Source organism: Monopterus albus, unplaced genomic scaffold (genome assembly GCF_001952655.1).
Source record: "Monopterus albus unplaced genomic scaffold, M_albus_1.0 scaffold445.1, whole genome shotgun sequence".
NCBI lineage: Eukaryota > Metazoa > Chordata > Actinopteri > Synbranchiformes > Synbranchidae > Monopterus > Monopterus albus.
Window position 1 is genome coordinate 178,146 of NW_018128325.1, and position 15,588 is coordinate 193,733.

Sequence of the window (15,588 nt, forward strand, 5' to 3'; positions counted from 1 at the left end):
GAAATATCACATGGTCATAAGTATTCAGACCCTTTGCTGTGACACTCTTATATTTAACTTAGGTGCTGTCCATTTCTTGTGATCATCCCTGAGATGGTTCTACACCTTCATTTGAGTCCAGCTGTGTTTGATTATACTGATTGGACGTGATTAGGAAAGCCACACACCTGTCTATATAAGACCCTACAGCTCACAGTGCATGTCAGAGCAAATGAGAATCATGAGGTCAAAGGAACTGACTGAAGAGCTCAGAGACAGAATTGTGGCAAGGCACAGATCTGGCACAGATCTCTCTCTCCCAGTACCTTTCTGCAGGTTGCCCTGGCCCTGGAGCTCTATTTTTCTGATGAGCAGTCACCAGCCACATCAACCTGACCAGTGTTTGATTTTTTGTTGTGTCCTGTTGCTTTTCTTCATTTCCTCTACTCTATCCACTCACCCCAACCAGTCGAGGCAGAAGGCCGCCCACCAAGAGCCGGGGTCTGTCGGAGGTTTCTTCCGTTAAAGGGAGTTTTTCCTCCCCACTGTCGCCAAGTGCTTGCTCAAGGGGGATTTGTTGGGTTTTCCCTATGTAATAATATTGATAACAGTAAGGTCTAGACCTTACTTTGTAAAGTGTCCTGAGATGACTTTTGTTGTGATTTGGCGCTATACAAATAAAATTTGATTTGATTTTTGATTTGATAGACAAGTGCTTCCTTTGTGGACATCTGTTACAAATTGACACACCCCTTTATCGAAAATCAGTTTGATTGGATGCTTCACATTGGGATCAGAAGAAAGGATGCCAGTTAAAATGTGTTTCCTTGGTTCCTCTCTCCTCACATCTTACACGAGTGGGACTGGGACGCAAGGAAAAGACACAAGTGAGGGAAATGTGGACGCGGTTAGTGCATTGGGATTCACCTTTCTGAACATTACAGAATTAAAACATCTGTAATTACACATGTTGTTTCATGATGGGTTTCCTGGTTATAAACAACTGACCCTACACAGCACTGAGGGAGAGACGACCAGGGTCTGGACTCACACACATTTCAGTGAGGACGCCACATTCACTGGTGCTGCTGGTCTTTTGACAGGTTTGGTGGGGAATGACACTGGCTGCATCCTCCAAATATTCCCTCCACAGGATGTTGTTGTTTACATAGTTTCTGTTCTCTGATTGGCTGTGAACAGCTGCTGATGCCGCACATCTGGACGTCACCTCAGATCAACTTCCAGGCCAGAGAGTTTCTGCTGGCTCCTGATGGTGTGTTTGATAAGGTACATCCCCTGGCGCTGAAGTTCATTTGAGTTCATAAACCTGTCATTAATAAGAATAACTCTGGGTTGCCAGTTTAATTCATTAAATGGATGTTTGACCAGTTATCTTCTGGAAAACACAACGGCTGCTTTCCAAACCAGTCGAACCCCAGGTGCAGTTGACCTTCGGCGACCGAAGAGAACGAAGAGACCCATAAATATGCAAGAAACAGTTTAAGGAGCTGAAATGATGTGTATGTGTGGAACACAAAGCAGCCCAAACGTTGACAGAACATCACAGCAACTCAATGTGTCTGGTTTAAATCTAGTGTGTTGGTGTCTGTGTGTAAGAATGCAGGTAGCTATACATGATGGCAAAGCATGAGCAAGAACTCTGGGCTTCACATTCTCAAATAGATACCTAGGTCTACGGTTGCAAATGTTCATAATCAGATTTGGGGCAGATGTACTTCAGCTGTTTTCCAGAAGATCAGTAGTCAAACAGTCCAGTCCAGAGAGGCCCCTGATGAACAGACAGCAGAATTTCCTATAACCTGGTGGCCCAGAAGTTGTTCTGATTAGTGGTTGATCTTCTTGCTCCTCCAGGCGGTGGGCTTGGGTCTGGAGGCGCTACCTGTGCTCCTCTCCCGGGCAGCGGAGAGGATTTCTTATCATTCTCTTTGTGTCCCCGATGATGTGTTTGACCGCGGTGTGGACAAACTGCCACAGAGCTACTACGCCCAGGATGCCCTGAAAGTCTGGGACGCACTGCACAGGTAAACAAACGCCCCTCAACCAGGTGGTCGGTCCAGGAAGCTGCACTAACCAGCTCACAGGTCATGAACGATTATCATCCTTAAAATTGTGGAAAGGACAAAACTCCAGTGGAAGAAGTACTCGGGTCCTTTGCTTAAGTAAGTAGTAATATCACAGTGTAGAAATACTTTGTAGCAAGTGCTGCATTCAAAAGTATTAGCATCAAAGTATACTTGAAGTAGCAATGGTAGAAGTAGTGATTCTCTAGAATGGCACATTTCACATTAAAGTACAGGTAGGTAGGTACTTAAAGATGCATTACTGTGTAGCTCAGGAAATGTTACTAAGACCCACTCTTACCAACATATGGACACATCAGTTTTGTTTTCAGACCAACTGGAATAATCCTGGACATCTCCTTTAAGCGAGCTGACTGCAGGATGTCAGGGAGTCAGAGAACTAACCTTAACCCAGCAAATCAGGCCTAACAAAAATGAACTCAGCTAAACTCTGTATGTGGTAGGTTTGTGGGCAGCTGGGTGGATCTGTACTACAGCGGAGACAGAGAAGTGGAGCAGGACTCGGAGCTTCAAAACTGGATCACCGACATCAATGCACATGGCTTCACACACAGCCCAGGTGGGTTTGTTTGTCCCATAACATCCTGTTTGTTTGTCACAGATGGGGACGATGCACAGTCTAAGCCATGATGTTGTCGTAGAGAACCTGTACCAACAAACAACTCTGTGTTGTGGTGGTTCGTCTCATCTTGTCCTCCAGGTTTCCCTCAGTCTTTACAGACCAAGGCAGATGTGTCCAAGTTTGCCACCATGGTCATCTACAGCTGCTCAGCGCTGCACGCTGCTGTCAACTTCTCCCAGGTCAGTCAGACTGAAGACAAACATGTCAGTGTCAGCTGTGACCGACTGTCAAGACAGATTCAAACTGTTCCATAGTAACTTTCAAAGTAGCTCCACATGCCATGATTTAATCACACACGGCTGGTGAGAACTGACAGGCCAAACCACCACCCAGTACCCAGCAGGGCTGAGTCTCCAGAGCAGCGTCAGTTCTCCTCTGTCAGATGGAGGAAACCATCTCCTTCCAAACCAGATCTCCTCACTGTCGTCCTCATGAAGCCATTCAGTGACCTAGAGCTGCAGCCGACATGTTCTGGTTCCACCTTCCTTAATGTGAGGAGCTGATGCTTTTCTTTGTCAGACATGAGAATCAGTTGAGGCTCTGTGGATCTGTTGGTTGGACACAACAAGCTGTGTGAAGACGCTGCCTTCGGCTCCAGAGAGTCACAGTGGAACTTTTTCCAAGTGTCTGACATTCTGGGGATAAACAGATCATCAGGACAGTGATCACCTGATCGATCAGTGACCCTGCTGGTTGGTTTTACAGTCACTCACCACTGCTAATATAATTATGTCGTATAGAGACTTTTGTATAAACACATACACAGTTCTTCATCAGTGTGCGCTGAATCTCAACCCTGTAAACCAAGCCCCCAGCGCCGAGTAGGACAAGGACATCAGGAGATACTTTCCAAGCGCGTCTTATAACCAGTTGTGTATTCACAGAGTGTGAATACACAGACTAAACATGTACCTCCAGCAGCTCCTGTCTTCTTCGACTGCACAGTGTTAGATTTAAACTCGACCCAGACATTTTGACACAACTATAAAACATTTGCCTTCTCGTTCACATCTGATTATTTTTTCTAACTCTTTCTCCCTGTCTCCTCTGTCTTCATGTCCTCCAGTTGGACTTCGGCCTCTGGATGCCAAACAGTCCGGCCTACATGTCACGTCCCCCTCCGCAGGTCAAAGGTGCAGTGACGGAGGACGACATCATGTCCTTCCTGCCGGACGTGAACGCGACCTGTCGTGTCCTCTCAACGCTGGCACAGCTGTTGCAGCCCACCATCAACTTTGTGAGGGTCCACCCACACCAACCTGTGTGCTCTGCAGGACAAATATCTGACACACTTCGATCTGATGAGAACACGTTTCAGATTTGAACTCTGTTGATTCATGATTCCTATATTTCTGCAATGTTTAGGTTATGCAGTACGTGTAGTCCTCATCATTCTATCTGATGCAGTTCTTACCTCCACAAAAGGAAGGACCAATTCTATGATTTTTGCGATTAGCTGTTGCTGAAGTGTTTTAAAGTGACCCCCTGTGTGTCTCCCCCTGCAGGTTCCCCTGTGTCACTACAAGGAGGCTGTTTTCAGAGATGACGCCCACCGCAGGCTGGTGCAGGAAGTGCAGGCTGAACTCAAAACCATTTCTGATGCCATCACACAGCGTAACAGCCAGCTAGAGCTGCCATATCCATACCTCTGTCCAGGACACATCGAGAACAGCGTCACCATTTAAGTCCGATATTTTAACGTTATCATTGTTAGGGTGATTTTTATTTTATGCACTTAAGAATGGTTTTATTTTATACGTTTCCATACTTATATGTCACAGTTATGTTTATATAGAGCTCATAGTTACTTATCGTTCCTCTGGACCGGTGGACCAAAAGGAGTCTTGGTACGGTAAGGGTCCAAGTTTATTAACATAGATTAGACGTAGATGAGAAAGCTTTAAAGGGAGAACAGTTATGCACACACACACGCAGGCAGAACAGTTTTAATTAAGTGAAAACAAAGGAAGAAGTGAGTGTGTATGTAGGAATTAAAGTAGAACAGGTATTCTTCCTCCTTCCTAGGGCGCTGTCCACGATGATTGGAGCAGAAAGGACGGACGGACTGAAAGACCAATAACGGGAGAGTTAAGTCTAAACCACGGCTTCTCCCTAACAGTTTTGGACCAATTAGATAGTAGTACCTTTTCATACAAATATTGTATACCACTAAGTTGAGGTCAGTCTTTCCTGTTTATCCTAAACAGTGAGGCTCCATGTGCACAAGCTAATTTTGATACGTTAATGCATAATAAATTTCACACTGTGAAATATATATCCTCTTATTAGTCTTCTCTTTTCAATATAAAACGGACACGCCTCACATCATCAGGGATTGTTTTATAAGAGAAATGTCAATCCATGTAAACAGCTGCATGGAAGTATTAATTAATCTAATGCACACATTCCTACAGATAAGATTCATTTGGTACTATTCATTTTCAAAGCAGATCAGGATGTTTATTAACTATTACAAAAATTAATTGCTAACTAAATGTAATTTAACGAATAAATCACTGACTCCCATATTGTAGACATGAACTGTCTTCAAACAAACAGATCTGATTGGTTTTGGGCCATTTCTATAAAAATCAATTTGCAGAGGGTTGAAAGCTGCTGCAGAGAGAGATCTTTGATTTCTGTGGCTCAAGAGCTAGAGCAGGTTGTCTCCTAACTGTAGGGTTGGTCATTCGATTCCTGGCTTGTCCGGTCCACATATCAAAGTGTCCTTCAGCCATGCTTTTTGCAATGCAAGTTGTAAAAGTATTAGTGATCTGGTTTCATTTTCTAAGGCCAAAAACTGCAGAAGTTACCTGGTGTAACCTGAGTCAGACAGTTTTATGTCTAAGGCTGTAAACACAACTGCTCAGCAAACAGACACTAAAACTGAGTTTGTCTTCAAACGCTCTTTTCTTTTTATTTCATGAACTTGGAGAAATTTAAAACAACTAATACTAATTGTTGCATGTGCAAAGGTTTGGGCCATACCTACCCCAAACTATACTGTGATTTAAAGTTTTCATGCAGTACATTTTGTTTGTTGTGGGTTTCTTTGTACAGTATTTACTAAAGGCACATCTGTCTCACATGAAGCTACTAATAATACAGTAATGGTACAGAAAATGTTAAAAGTGAAATGACACAAAAAAAATTAATTAGGAAAAAGAATTCAAATCATACTGTTAAAACCAGACTGAGGGCCTGCAGCCATTCTAGCAGCTCCAAGACACAGTGGTGCTTGGAGCTACATGCTAACATGTTTAGCGGTAAACATCAAGTGCAGCTGAGGCTGATGGGAGCATCACTAGTGTTTCAGATAATGGTACCAGACACTGGATGAAAATCTCGGCCTGACACTGTGGTTGGATGAAAAGTCAATGGCGTTCATCTCTTGAAAACCGCAGGTGTCTGTACACAGTGCCATGACAATTTGTTGAGGCGGTTCATTGTGGGCCAACACGTGAAGCCACACTGCAGCAGGATTGAAAATACTAGAGCTGGTTTTCTGTTATTCAGAAACATGTTTGGCATAAACTGTTCAGACTGTGAATTAAATTAAGCTTTTGTTTGGATGAAAACAGTTAAATTCCATAAACATCTGGATGGGGTGAAAATGATTGTGAACACTGAAATCAACCACCGGCTTCTGCTTCCTGTGTCTGCGTTGCAGATGTCCTCTGTTTAAAACAAACCTTTTACTCCTGCCAGTTTAAACGGGTCTATTACAGTATCTGTAAGACAGATTCATTGATGGTTGAAACATCAGTTACTAGTGATTTATATAGATCAGTTATAAACCATTAAATCAATAGGAGCAACTTTTGGGTTGCCAGGTTGCAGAAAATCCACCTCCACCACTTTGAAGAGAAGTTTCTATTCTGCTGTTTGAGTGATGTCTCTGCCATATCTGTGTCCTTATCAGCCCCAGTGTTTGGTGGTAACATGGCTGTGTCTGTGTTCAGTAATAATGCCCTTATAAATGTTGGTAACCCATGTTTTAGAACTTAGGGTCTCACGCTGGTCTGAGGTTAGAAATGTTTGCCTTTCATGTAGTCAGTCACCTGCAGGTATAGGTGTTAATGAATCATTAATAAAAGTCTCTACAGTAATACATCATGTCTGCAGATGCCAGTGGTAACTGGACAGTAGTCCAGATGTGCAGCAGCTGTCTTCCAGAAGATCAGTGCTCAAACAGTTAACGAGATAAAAAGACAAAAGCTTCGTACTGGAGGAGGGTTTTTCACAACCTGGCAACCCAAACTGCTCTTAGCTGCTTTTAGCAAATGGTGTGTTAACATCAATAAATCCATTACAGCTGTTGAAGTGTTCACAAACGGTACCCTGTGAGAAAGTGGTTCTGTTCCTTTGAACAAGACAGAATCATGATAATACATCACCATAACTATTCAGCTTTAACATGCTCATCCCAGTCCTTCCCTCCATGAGCCACAGCTTTATGTGTCGATCAGTACATTTTTTGTATCGGGACACATGATGAAACCACAGGGAATCTTCTCACTGTGAGCTGTTTCCTACACCAGGCACCAGGTGACAACAATTCCCCACTGGTTCCTCATCCTTCCCTCCTTCCTTCCCACCATGCCTCCTGGCACCCTAGCCAACAGGGTCAACCACCAGGACTTTACACTCCCTCTTGGCGATCTTGTCCAGCGACAGCAGTGTTTTGTCCTGCGGCGGCAGGTAGAGCGGGCGACCAACCGGAGAGCCAACAGGGGGTGTGATGGCTCGCCGCTCCATGGCGCTGCCTGTCCTGTCGGGGGAAAACCAGATGTGATTAGGCTAAAGTGAATTAAACCAGTGCTCTAGAATGACTGTTCAAACTCCACGGGGTACCTCATGATGTGGGATCGAGACGGCTGCTGGTGGGAGAAGGACTGAGACCGACCCAGATTTGCCTGGTGGCGGTCCAGCAGGTCTCGAACTGCAGGGCTGGATGGGCTGTTTTTACCTATGGGAGAACATGCCAGGTGCAGCAGAGCAACTGATGGCAGTTGGTTACGAATCGGACCTGAACCCTAACTGGGCCATATCTCTCTTTAGTAAACACTTGAGCTTGACCTTGACCTTGGCCTCTTGGCTGGGTCTCTTATGAAAAAGAGGATTTAACCTAAACAAGCTTTGACCTGGTGCAGTAAAGTAATACTCTTACGTGACAGGGGCCGAGCGTCAGGAGGAGGGTTGGAAACTGAGGCCGTAAACTGAAGCTTCAACTTCATATGCTGACTCAGCTGCAGAGAGGAGGTAAGGAAGCACAATAGAAGAAGACATGAAGTGAATCCCAGTTCCACTAAACTTATTTATATACTTATTTATTTCAGACATGAAAGGCTTTTTATTCTAACTCGATTTCCTGTGTTTGAGAGTCAAGGTCCTGGTTCAGTACCTCATACAGTCCTGGTCTGAGGATCTGGAAAGCCACGCTGAAGGACAGAGTGCTTCCTTTTCGACAGTGACCGAGGTTACTGAGAGGAGTGTGACAGACCACAGCAGCCAGCGCTGCATCCTCGCCCTGACCACGGCCTGAGACACAATCACACATCCCAGACGTGTATGAACAGAAGGTCAACCTTTACAGTGCTTCAGAAGGTTTCAGTCTGAAAGGCTCAGAGATAGCAACATTTCTCACAATGTACAAAGCAGTCAGTTGATTGGTTACATTTCCTGAGTTATATGCATCTAGTTTTCTACATTAAATTCAACCAGTCTCAACATATGCATTTGGAAATCACAGCTGTGCTGATGTTTAGTGGGCTATCTCTAACATAACACATTTCCTGTTGCATGACTTTGTTCTTAACCTGATTCTCAACCCTAAACGCGCCCCTGAGGTCGTGAGACCAGACAAGATGTCCACCTCTGTAGATGAGTAACGCACACTGACCCTCTGGAGTCCAGACGAGCCGGACGGCCAGGAAGTCCTGTAGGTTGTTGAGCAGGACGTACTTGACCTTGAAGTGCTCCTTCACCCTGACGGTGCTCGGACAGCTCGCCGTCATGACAAACCGCGGCCGATCCAGACGGATACTGGGCAACCTGGGGTGGTGGGTGGGAGAGAGGGGGTGTCAGAGAACCCCTCAGAGGGTTGACTGTTACTGTGTGTCAGTGTCTGGTCTGGTGTGTATGTTCTACAAGCAGAGTGTTTCACTTTGCCCTCACCTGTAGTGGGTGTAGATGCAGTTGGTGAAAGGCATCTTGGGAGTGGACCACTGCAGCACAGCCACCAGAGGAACCTCCAGCCCCTGAAAGTAAAGCAACACACACAGTGACATTCAGCACACTAGGATGAACTTCTGGACATATCCCAACCGCACACTGCACTGCTGCCGAGTCAGGAAATGTGGAAGTGGAACCAGGTACCAAAGCACCCCCCTCACATCAGCCCCTTTATCTGCCTTTTCTGATTTCATTGTTTATCTCTATTCAGCGTTCACAACATGTTTCTTTGTCAGTGTGTCTTTAGCTCTTTCTGAAACCTGGAGACACAAAGAAGCGCAGCTTGATGTCACACACAAGTTAGCAGAGTAGAAACACCTGGTTATACACATTTTCCAAAACACGTTGTAAAGGCAGCCACACAAACAGGTCCAGACCTCGTTGGAGTCATCCTGTGGCATATCGTTGAGATGCAGCTGGAACAGGAAGTCATGCTCCTCCAATGCACTGAGCATGCTAGGAAGGTGGCAGGAGAGGCTGTCCACCCTACAGAAAGACGCCATGCCAACCTCGCCTGACTGGTGGCTGCAGAGCAGGACAGGAAGATAGTTTACAGATTCAGAACACAGTGTAGTGTAACAGTCAGAGGTTTAACAGACGGGAACAGAACAGAATGTAAAATATAGAATATAACACATGACAATACACAATGTTACACGAACACACATCTGCGAACGTACCACACATTGTCCACCAGCAGCACAGAACCATCTGGCATCATGGGAAGGTAGGAGGCATTGAGGTTGGGTAAAATGCGAACCTCACGAACACTCACCTCCTCCTGAGAAGACTCGTTCAGCACTGAGAGGAGCAGGTTTGAACAACACAACGCGATGCATGTTATTCTAGATGAGAATGTTTGTGTATCTTTGCTGGACACTGAATCCAGTAATAACCTTTGAGGACGGTGAGGTGCCTCCCAGAGACAGTCATCTGCTTACAGCGGACGGTCGGAGGCGGCAGGACGGTCAGGGTGGTGCTCACTGTGGACGAGAGGAGAGGAAGGTTTGTTCAAGGATGCCTCATATTCCAGCTCTGCAGCTTACAACTGTTCACAGTGCTGATTATTTCTTGTGTGTACATTGTACCCTGAGCCTTGAAGGTGTTCAGGTCATGTCTGAAGGTGTGTGTCGGTTCTCGTTGCTGCAGGACGCTCAGGTAGCCGAGCTCCTGCACCTCAGCTTTTTCTGCTTCCTTCTTCCACACCGTGACCATCACCTGAGCACACACAGTACAAAATAACTGACTTAAAACAGTGCATTCCTAGCTTGTAAATCCACAACCAGAGTCTCCAACAGGAGCAAACTCTGAGTAAAATCTAAACCCCAGCATTTTGAGATGGACCAGGACCAAAGTTATCTGGATCACATCTGACTTTAACAGTTTTCACATTGCATTGTGAAAAAAATTTCTCCATTGTATGTGAAAATGTCCTATCATACCCCAGAATACGACAAACCACCCTGACCTTGACTTTGAGAGTGCTGACGGGGAGTTTGTCCAGAGAGACGGTGAGAGGGAAGATCACTTCATCTGTCAAAACCACCGGCTCATCCAGAGGAGACTGGCATGGAGAAATGGATGCAGTGATGAGAAACCATCATGAAGCTAAAACCATCACCGAGCAGCAGATGCAGCCACAGCTCTGAGGTCTCGAGAAATGTACCTGCTGTAAACACAGCTGAATGCCTCCACCAGCCAGTCAGGCTACAGCTCACACACATATTGGTTCATACTTATAGTGAAGATGCTGAAGGAATTAAATAAAAGTGTATTTAAAGTGAAGAAATGCTGAGATCAGGCTAGACTACTCTGCCCTCCTCTCCGGTCTGTCAACCTAAGCATCAGCAGCAGTGTACCTGAACAGGTGCCCTGCGGAACTCCCTCGCTGATGTGCCAGATGAGTTGTGGATGAGCAGTGGCTTGCAGTCCCTGAAGCTCCAGCACCGGGGGTCCACCCTGCTGCCGAGTGCCGCAATGGCCGCCTCGGCTGCTGCAATGTAGTCCTCCTCGCCGTCCCCGTTCGCCTCGTCCCTGCTGCTCTGGTAGTCATGGTGATGCTGGTGGAGGCTGCCTCGGTGGCGGGTAATCTCCCCCCCTCTCTCCATGCCCGGCTACTGGGCGACTCTGTCCCGAAATATGCTGCAGCACCCCCTGCTGGAAGACAGGCATGATGCATGCACACAGAACTTCATGCCCAAAAGAATCTTCTTTGGACAGGCCTACATTCGTTTTGTTAAACCCTGACCCCTAATTGTTTTTCTGCTGTTTGTCCTGCTTTTGTCCAGTGTTCTCTTGTCTATGATCAGCCCTGGTTTGGTCCAGTATTCACTGGAACTTTAACCCTGGTTGGTCTGATACTAGATGGATTTTTAGCCATTTTGGTCCAGTTCTCATTTATTTGTTCAGTCTCGAGAGTTTAAGCTCTGGCTTTATTCAATTATCTCTGGCATTTTATATGCTCTGGTGTCTTTGCCCTGCTCTGGGCGTTGTTGTTTTGGTCCAGTGTTGTTTAGTGTGAAAACATTCTCTGCAGCACTCCAAACACCTCTGATCTTTGATTCCTTGACTGACCAGTTTTTATGGACAGCCTGAAATGAAACAGGTGTTCTGTCACCTGTTCCCTTGACCCAGCGCCGTCTGCACATAGGACTTATTAAAATTTTTAAAATAAATATTTATAGGCCTACACTAGTGTTGCACTTCATAGGTCCAATGGTACGGGAATATTGGAAGTATTTATATATTTATCATGTGGAGGTGGCCTGTTGGATCATGTGCTATTGTAATGGGATATTAAACAATTTAACGCTAGGCTACGAAGTCGCTGTGCATTAAAACAAACACACAGTGGCTGCCTGAATGAAAATCATAAAGATATCTAGGTTTTGGCTTCCCCACTCCGCCCTTTCATCCCTGCACCCTCCCGGCTCGCCCCTTCCTTACCGGGGCCGTGCTCGCTCGGCGTCGCCCCAGCGTCCTTGCAGCGCAGCACCAGGAGGAAGCGGACGGTCTCCCCCAGGTAGAGGTGGCTCCGGCGGGGTAGAGTGCGGTAGCGCGCCGGGTCCGACAGATCCGTGATGGGTACCGCCGGAAAATACATGAAATACTCGCACTGCGACTCCATCATCTGCACCATGGCGACGGAGGAGGAGGCTGAGCGAGCAGGACCAAGACCAGAGTCAACGCGCACACGAACAATGGAACACGCACTTCCTGTTCCAGCTTTCAGAATAAAAGCATGGACATGTCAGGTTAACAGGCTTGGACAAATTAGACCATAACGCCTGAGCGTCCATATGATTGCAGAGACACAGGGAGTGTGAAGCTGCTTTCCTTACTCACAAAAGTGCACGAGTCAAACTGTGTAAACAAAAGGCAGAGGAATTACATATCACAATAACTTTCAAAACCAAAGGCCTAAATATGACAACGAGTAGCCTGCCACAGATAAAATAATTCAACTGTTGAGGCTGGTCTGTTATTATGTTGGGCCCAAACGTGGCCTGTTTAGGATTGAACAACCTAATGTTCCACAGGCTGTGCACTGTAGGCTACAGGCCATCACCATGTACACGTCCACGGACACACCGTACTGAACCCCCCCAGAAAGTCTTTCTCATTTCATGCAGCTTTCTGTGGTTATCACCACATTTACATTTCGTTAGAAACACCGCATTGTATTAATCCTTTGACTGACAGAAGACGTATCAGCAATAAATAATCAATAATTTATCAATAAAAAAGCCAAATTCCCCCTATAAATCCTGTGCGCTTCAGGTGAGCTGTGGCTGTACGTTTATGAGCTTGTTATAATTGAAACCATACAGCATGTTTTGAAGTTTATAAATGGTATGGGCGAGTGTGTTCATCATGTGGTTGAAACATAGTATATTGTGCCTATTGTCCTGTATTTAGAAAATCACAAGGCAACACCATGAACTCTCATTTAGTATTTATAACCTGTAGGCCTCTATAAACACCTGTGTACAGCAACAACAAGGGTAACGAGTGACCCTACAGTATTACAGCTGTAATAGTATAAAATCCAGCAGGTTTATTTCAGAGAGGCTGACAATACTTTAATAAAAACCTAAAATGTGTTTACAGCTGTTTACATTAAGTACTGCAAACATTTATTATTTATTATATACTTTATACACAGGTAAAGTGCTACCGGTCAGATCCACTGTTTAATGTTTTTATTTGATGTATCACATTATAGATATAACATGTCAACTGTTATTTAAAATCAGAAGCTATTTAAGCCCCATTCTGGACAAATAAAACTGGAACATTAAAAGGAAACGTTACGTAAATAGTATATTTCATCTCAGACAAGCAAAAGAAGATCAGATTAAAATATTAGTGGACCCCTCCCCAACACATACACAAAACAAAAACACAAAAACAAAAAAATCCAAGTTTTGTACTGACAAGACATGAAACATTGCCAACACAGGATATATTCTAAGGGCCCAAGTTAAAGTTCTTCTTTAAGAGTATTTTTATTTGTAGTGGCTGTGGCCTGACAGGTAACGCTGTGTCTCACAGATTTAGAGTTTCACCTCAGCAAAACTTACAGCAGCTTCTAAAGACTGAGGCCAAAGCATCACAGCACCTCACCAACTGAAAAGCTTCACCAAAAATGTGGGCAATAGAGTCAAAAAGCCTCCATGTTACTTATTAAATCGGTGAGTTCAGAGCTGCTGCAGTAGGTCATTACGGAGATGTTTTCATCCCGGGGCCTCCTCCTCCCACACTGACACGCCAGGTCTGTCACCAAGTGGCATTGTGGGACCTCATAATTTATAGATTAAGCGCTCATTAAAAGGTTGGTTTACCCAAGTTAAAAACAAGCACAGCTTCTCACCTTCCCGTTGTGTTATGTCCATGCAGATGTTTTTGGTTTTAGTTTTGATGTCATGCATCAGATTTTAACTTAATGTGTCTGCCAGTGACAGATTCGCTGCCAGCCCACTCCAATAGAGGTAAATGCATGGCAATATTGTGCTTTAGCAAACATAACTCTTTATATAATATAGATCAAAACAGGATGCAGCATTTTTGCTTGTATTTTGCAAAAAGTCTCAATTTTAAACAAATGATCAGCATTTATTAAAAATGAACATTTATTTAAGAAGTGATAAATATGCAGATTTTATTCTTGACTGAGACAAGTCAGAGCAAAGGTGAGCGTCTCCACTGATAGCAGAGGTAGTACATGAGGTCATTCATTTGCAAGTTTGCAGATATAAAATCTAACAGCAAAAGCACTCGAATGAGTATATTTAATGAGCTGAAGGCCCAAACTACAGTAACGGCCACTCCTGTGTTTCTAACGGTGACAACTGTAGTGTGCCTCAGTGGGTAGCACACAGCTATGTACCTCTCCAAAGACATCACCACCAGCGTGAGAGGGGAGATGTCATTTGTGAGATCAGTGAGCAGAGTGAGAACAACACATGCAGAGTACATCAGCAGTATCCTACTAACAGCCAGTAGGTACAGCAGCTGGGCCTGTGCCAGCTGTACAGTGTCTGCAAACAGCAGGTTATACAGCAGAATGTAACGCGAGGTCTCACGAAACACTCGTCTACTCCTCAGGGTGAATAACATGGTCCCATTAATGAAGAGAAACACAAAGGAAGGCACTGTGGTCAGAAGAGAAATCAACACTCTACTCAGTAACCCCTGGCTCTGCTGTCCAACAGTGATGTTGGCTTGTGTTGCATATAACATTGTTGAGAAGCATTTAGGAAATACAAATCTTAATCTGCTTGTACAGCTGGAGCAGAGAAGCACAATTAATCTTCTTTAGCTTGTGTTCTTGCAACAGTGACAATCCATTGTTTATGGAGTGGCGATGCCTGGAGATCACCAGCAAACCCCAGCAGTATCCACAGACATTTGTCCTGTGCAGACAGCAAGCAGGTCAGAAGCTGAGTCTGCGTCACTGTAGACAGACCTTTAAAGAGCTCAGTGCTCACACCCACCTTACGTGACACCCTCACTTGTGTCACCAGGTGACTTGGCGAGGACGCAAAGGATGATGCCAGCTTCGACCGCCTTGGCATGGACAGCGTGGAAGAGGAAGATTACTCCTTCTCCCAACCCGGCAGTGTAGGGCCCCCTGTGTGACTGATGCTGTTCACATGGTTAAGACAATGAGTCAGTGTTTGACACCTTAAAAATATTTTGTTGCCAAGAAATTCTTCACAAGTTATTGTTCCATTAAACTCTAGGGCACACTCTCTTGATTGACAGGTGCCCACTTCAGCTGCTTTGACATCTGATGGCCATGTGATAAAAGCATGTATTAGAACACAGCTGAAGGTTTTGTGTACTTTTGTTTTATGTTATTGTCTAAAAACAAAAAGATTGCAAGTGGGTCCAAAGTGTACTTCAGCTAATTTTTCCAAATAATGAGCAAAGTTATTGTTGTTATGGAAACACTGTTTAGTTGGTTGAAATGCCCTGAGGTGTCACAGAGACCCATCCCTGCATCTGAGCCAATCCCCTGATAACTCATTTAGACACATTAAATATTCAAAGCCTTAATGTTTTCACTGAATATCGATATAATTAACTCCTCCTGTGGGTGTTTGTCAGAAGGAGGATGATGACACCTGTATGGATACAAAGTGTGTC

At 44.8% G+C, this 15,588-nt stretch overlaps 3 protein-coding genes across 3 annotated transcripts in view; 1 reads left to right on the forward strand and 2 right to left on the reverse strand.

The window, feature by feature from the left end:
• LOC109952244 (arachidonate 15-lipoxygenase B) overlaps window positions 1-4,388 on the forward strand; it is a 12,742-nt gene extending 8,354 nt beyond the window's left edge. Inside the window, exons 11-16 of the mRNA XM_020587222.1 lie at window positions 1,180-1,266; window positions 1,852-2,021; window positions 2,525-2,640; window positions 2,782-2,882; window positions 3,770-3,940; window positions 4,209-4,388. Of these exons, the coding sequence (XP_020442878.1) occupies window positions 1,180-1,266; window positions 1,852-2,021; window positions 2,525-2,640; window positions 2,782-2,882; window positions 3,770-3,940; window positions 4,209-4,388 (825 nt within the window). The remainder of the gene's footprint in view (window positions 1-1,179; window positions 1,267-1,851; window positions 2,022-2,524; window positions 2,641-2,781; window positions 2,883-3,769; window positions 3,941-4,208) is intronic.
• A 1,217-nt stretch (window positions 4,389-5,605) lies between these two features.
• LOC109952242 (uncharacterized protein C7orf43 homolog) lies at window positions 5,606-12,120 on the reverse strand. Its single transcript, XM_020587220.1, has 13 exons — window positions 11,825-12,120; window positions 10,797-11,051; window positions 10,406-10,501; window positions 10,026-10,155; window positions 9,834-9,920; window positions 9,618-9,738; window positions 9,315-9,462; window positions 8,881-8,963; window positions 8,606-8,757; window positions 8,108-8,244; window positions 7,874-7,952; window positions 7,558-7,672; window positions 5,606-7,474 (listed from the first exon to the last, which is right to left on the reverse strand). The coding sequence occupies exons 1-13, from the start codon at window positions 12,074-12,076 to the stop codon at window positions 7,318-7,320; spliced, it is 1,812 nt and encodes a 603-aa protein (XP_020442876.1). The 5' UTR covers window positions 12,077-12,120; the 3' UTR covers window positions 5,606-7,317.
• A 1,998-nt stretch (window positions 12,121-14,118) lies between these two features.
• LOC109952243 (olfactory receptor-like protein OLF4) lies at window positions 14,119-15,084 on the reverse strand (the record flags this gene model as incomplete). The annotated part of the gene is made up of 2 exons (XM_020587221.1): window positions 14,119-14,725; window positions 14,939-15,084. Coding segments are annotated over 2 exons (753 nt in total), but the record flags the coding sequence as incomplete, so codon positions are not given.
• Between the last annotated feature and the right edge of the window lie 504 nt (window positions 15,085-15,588).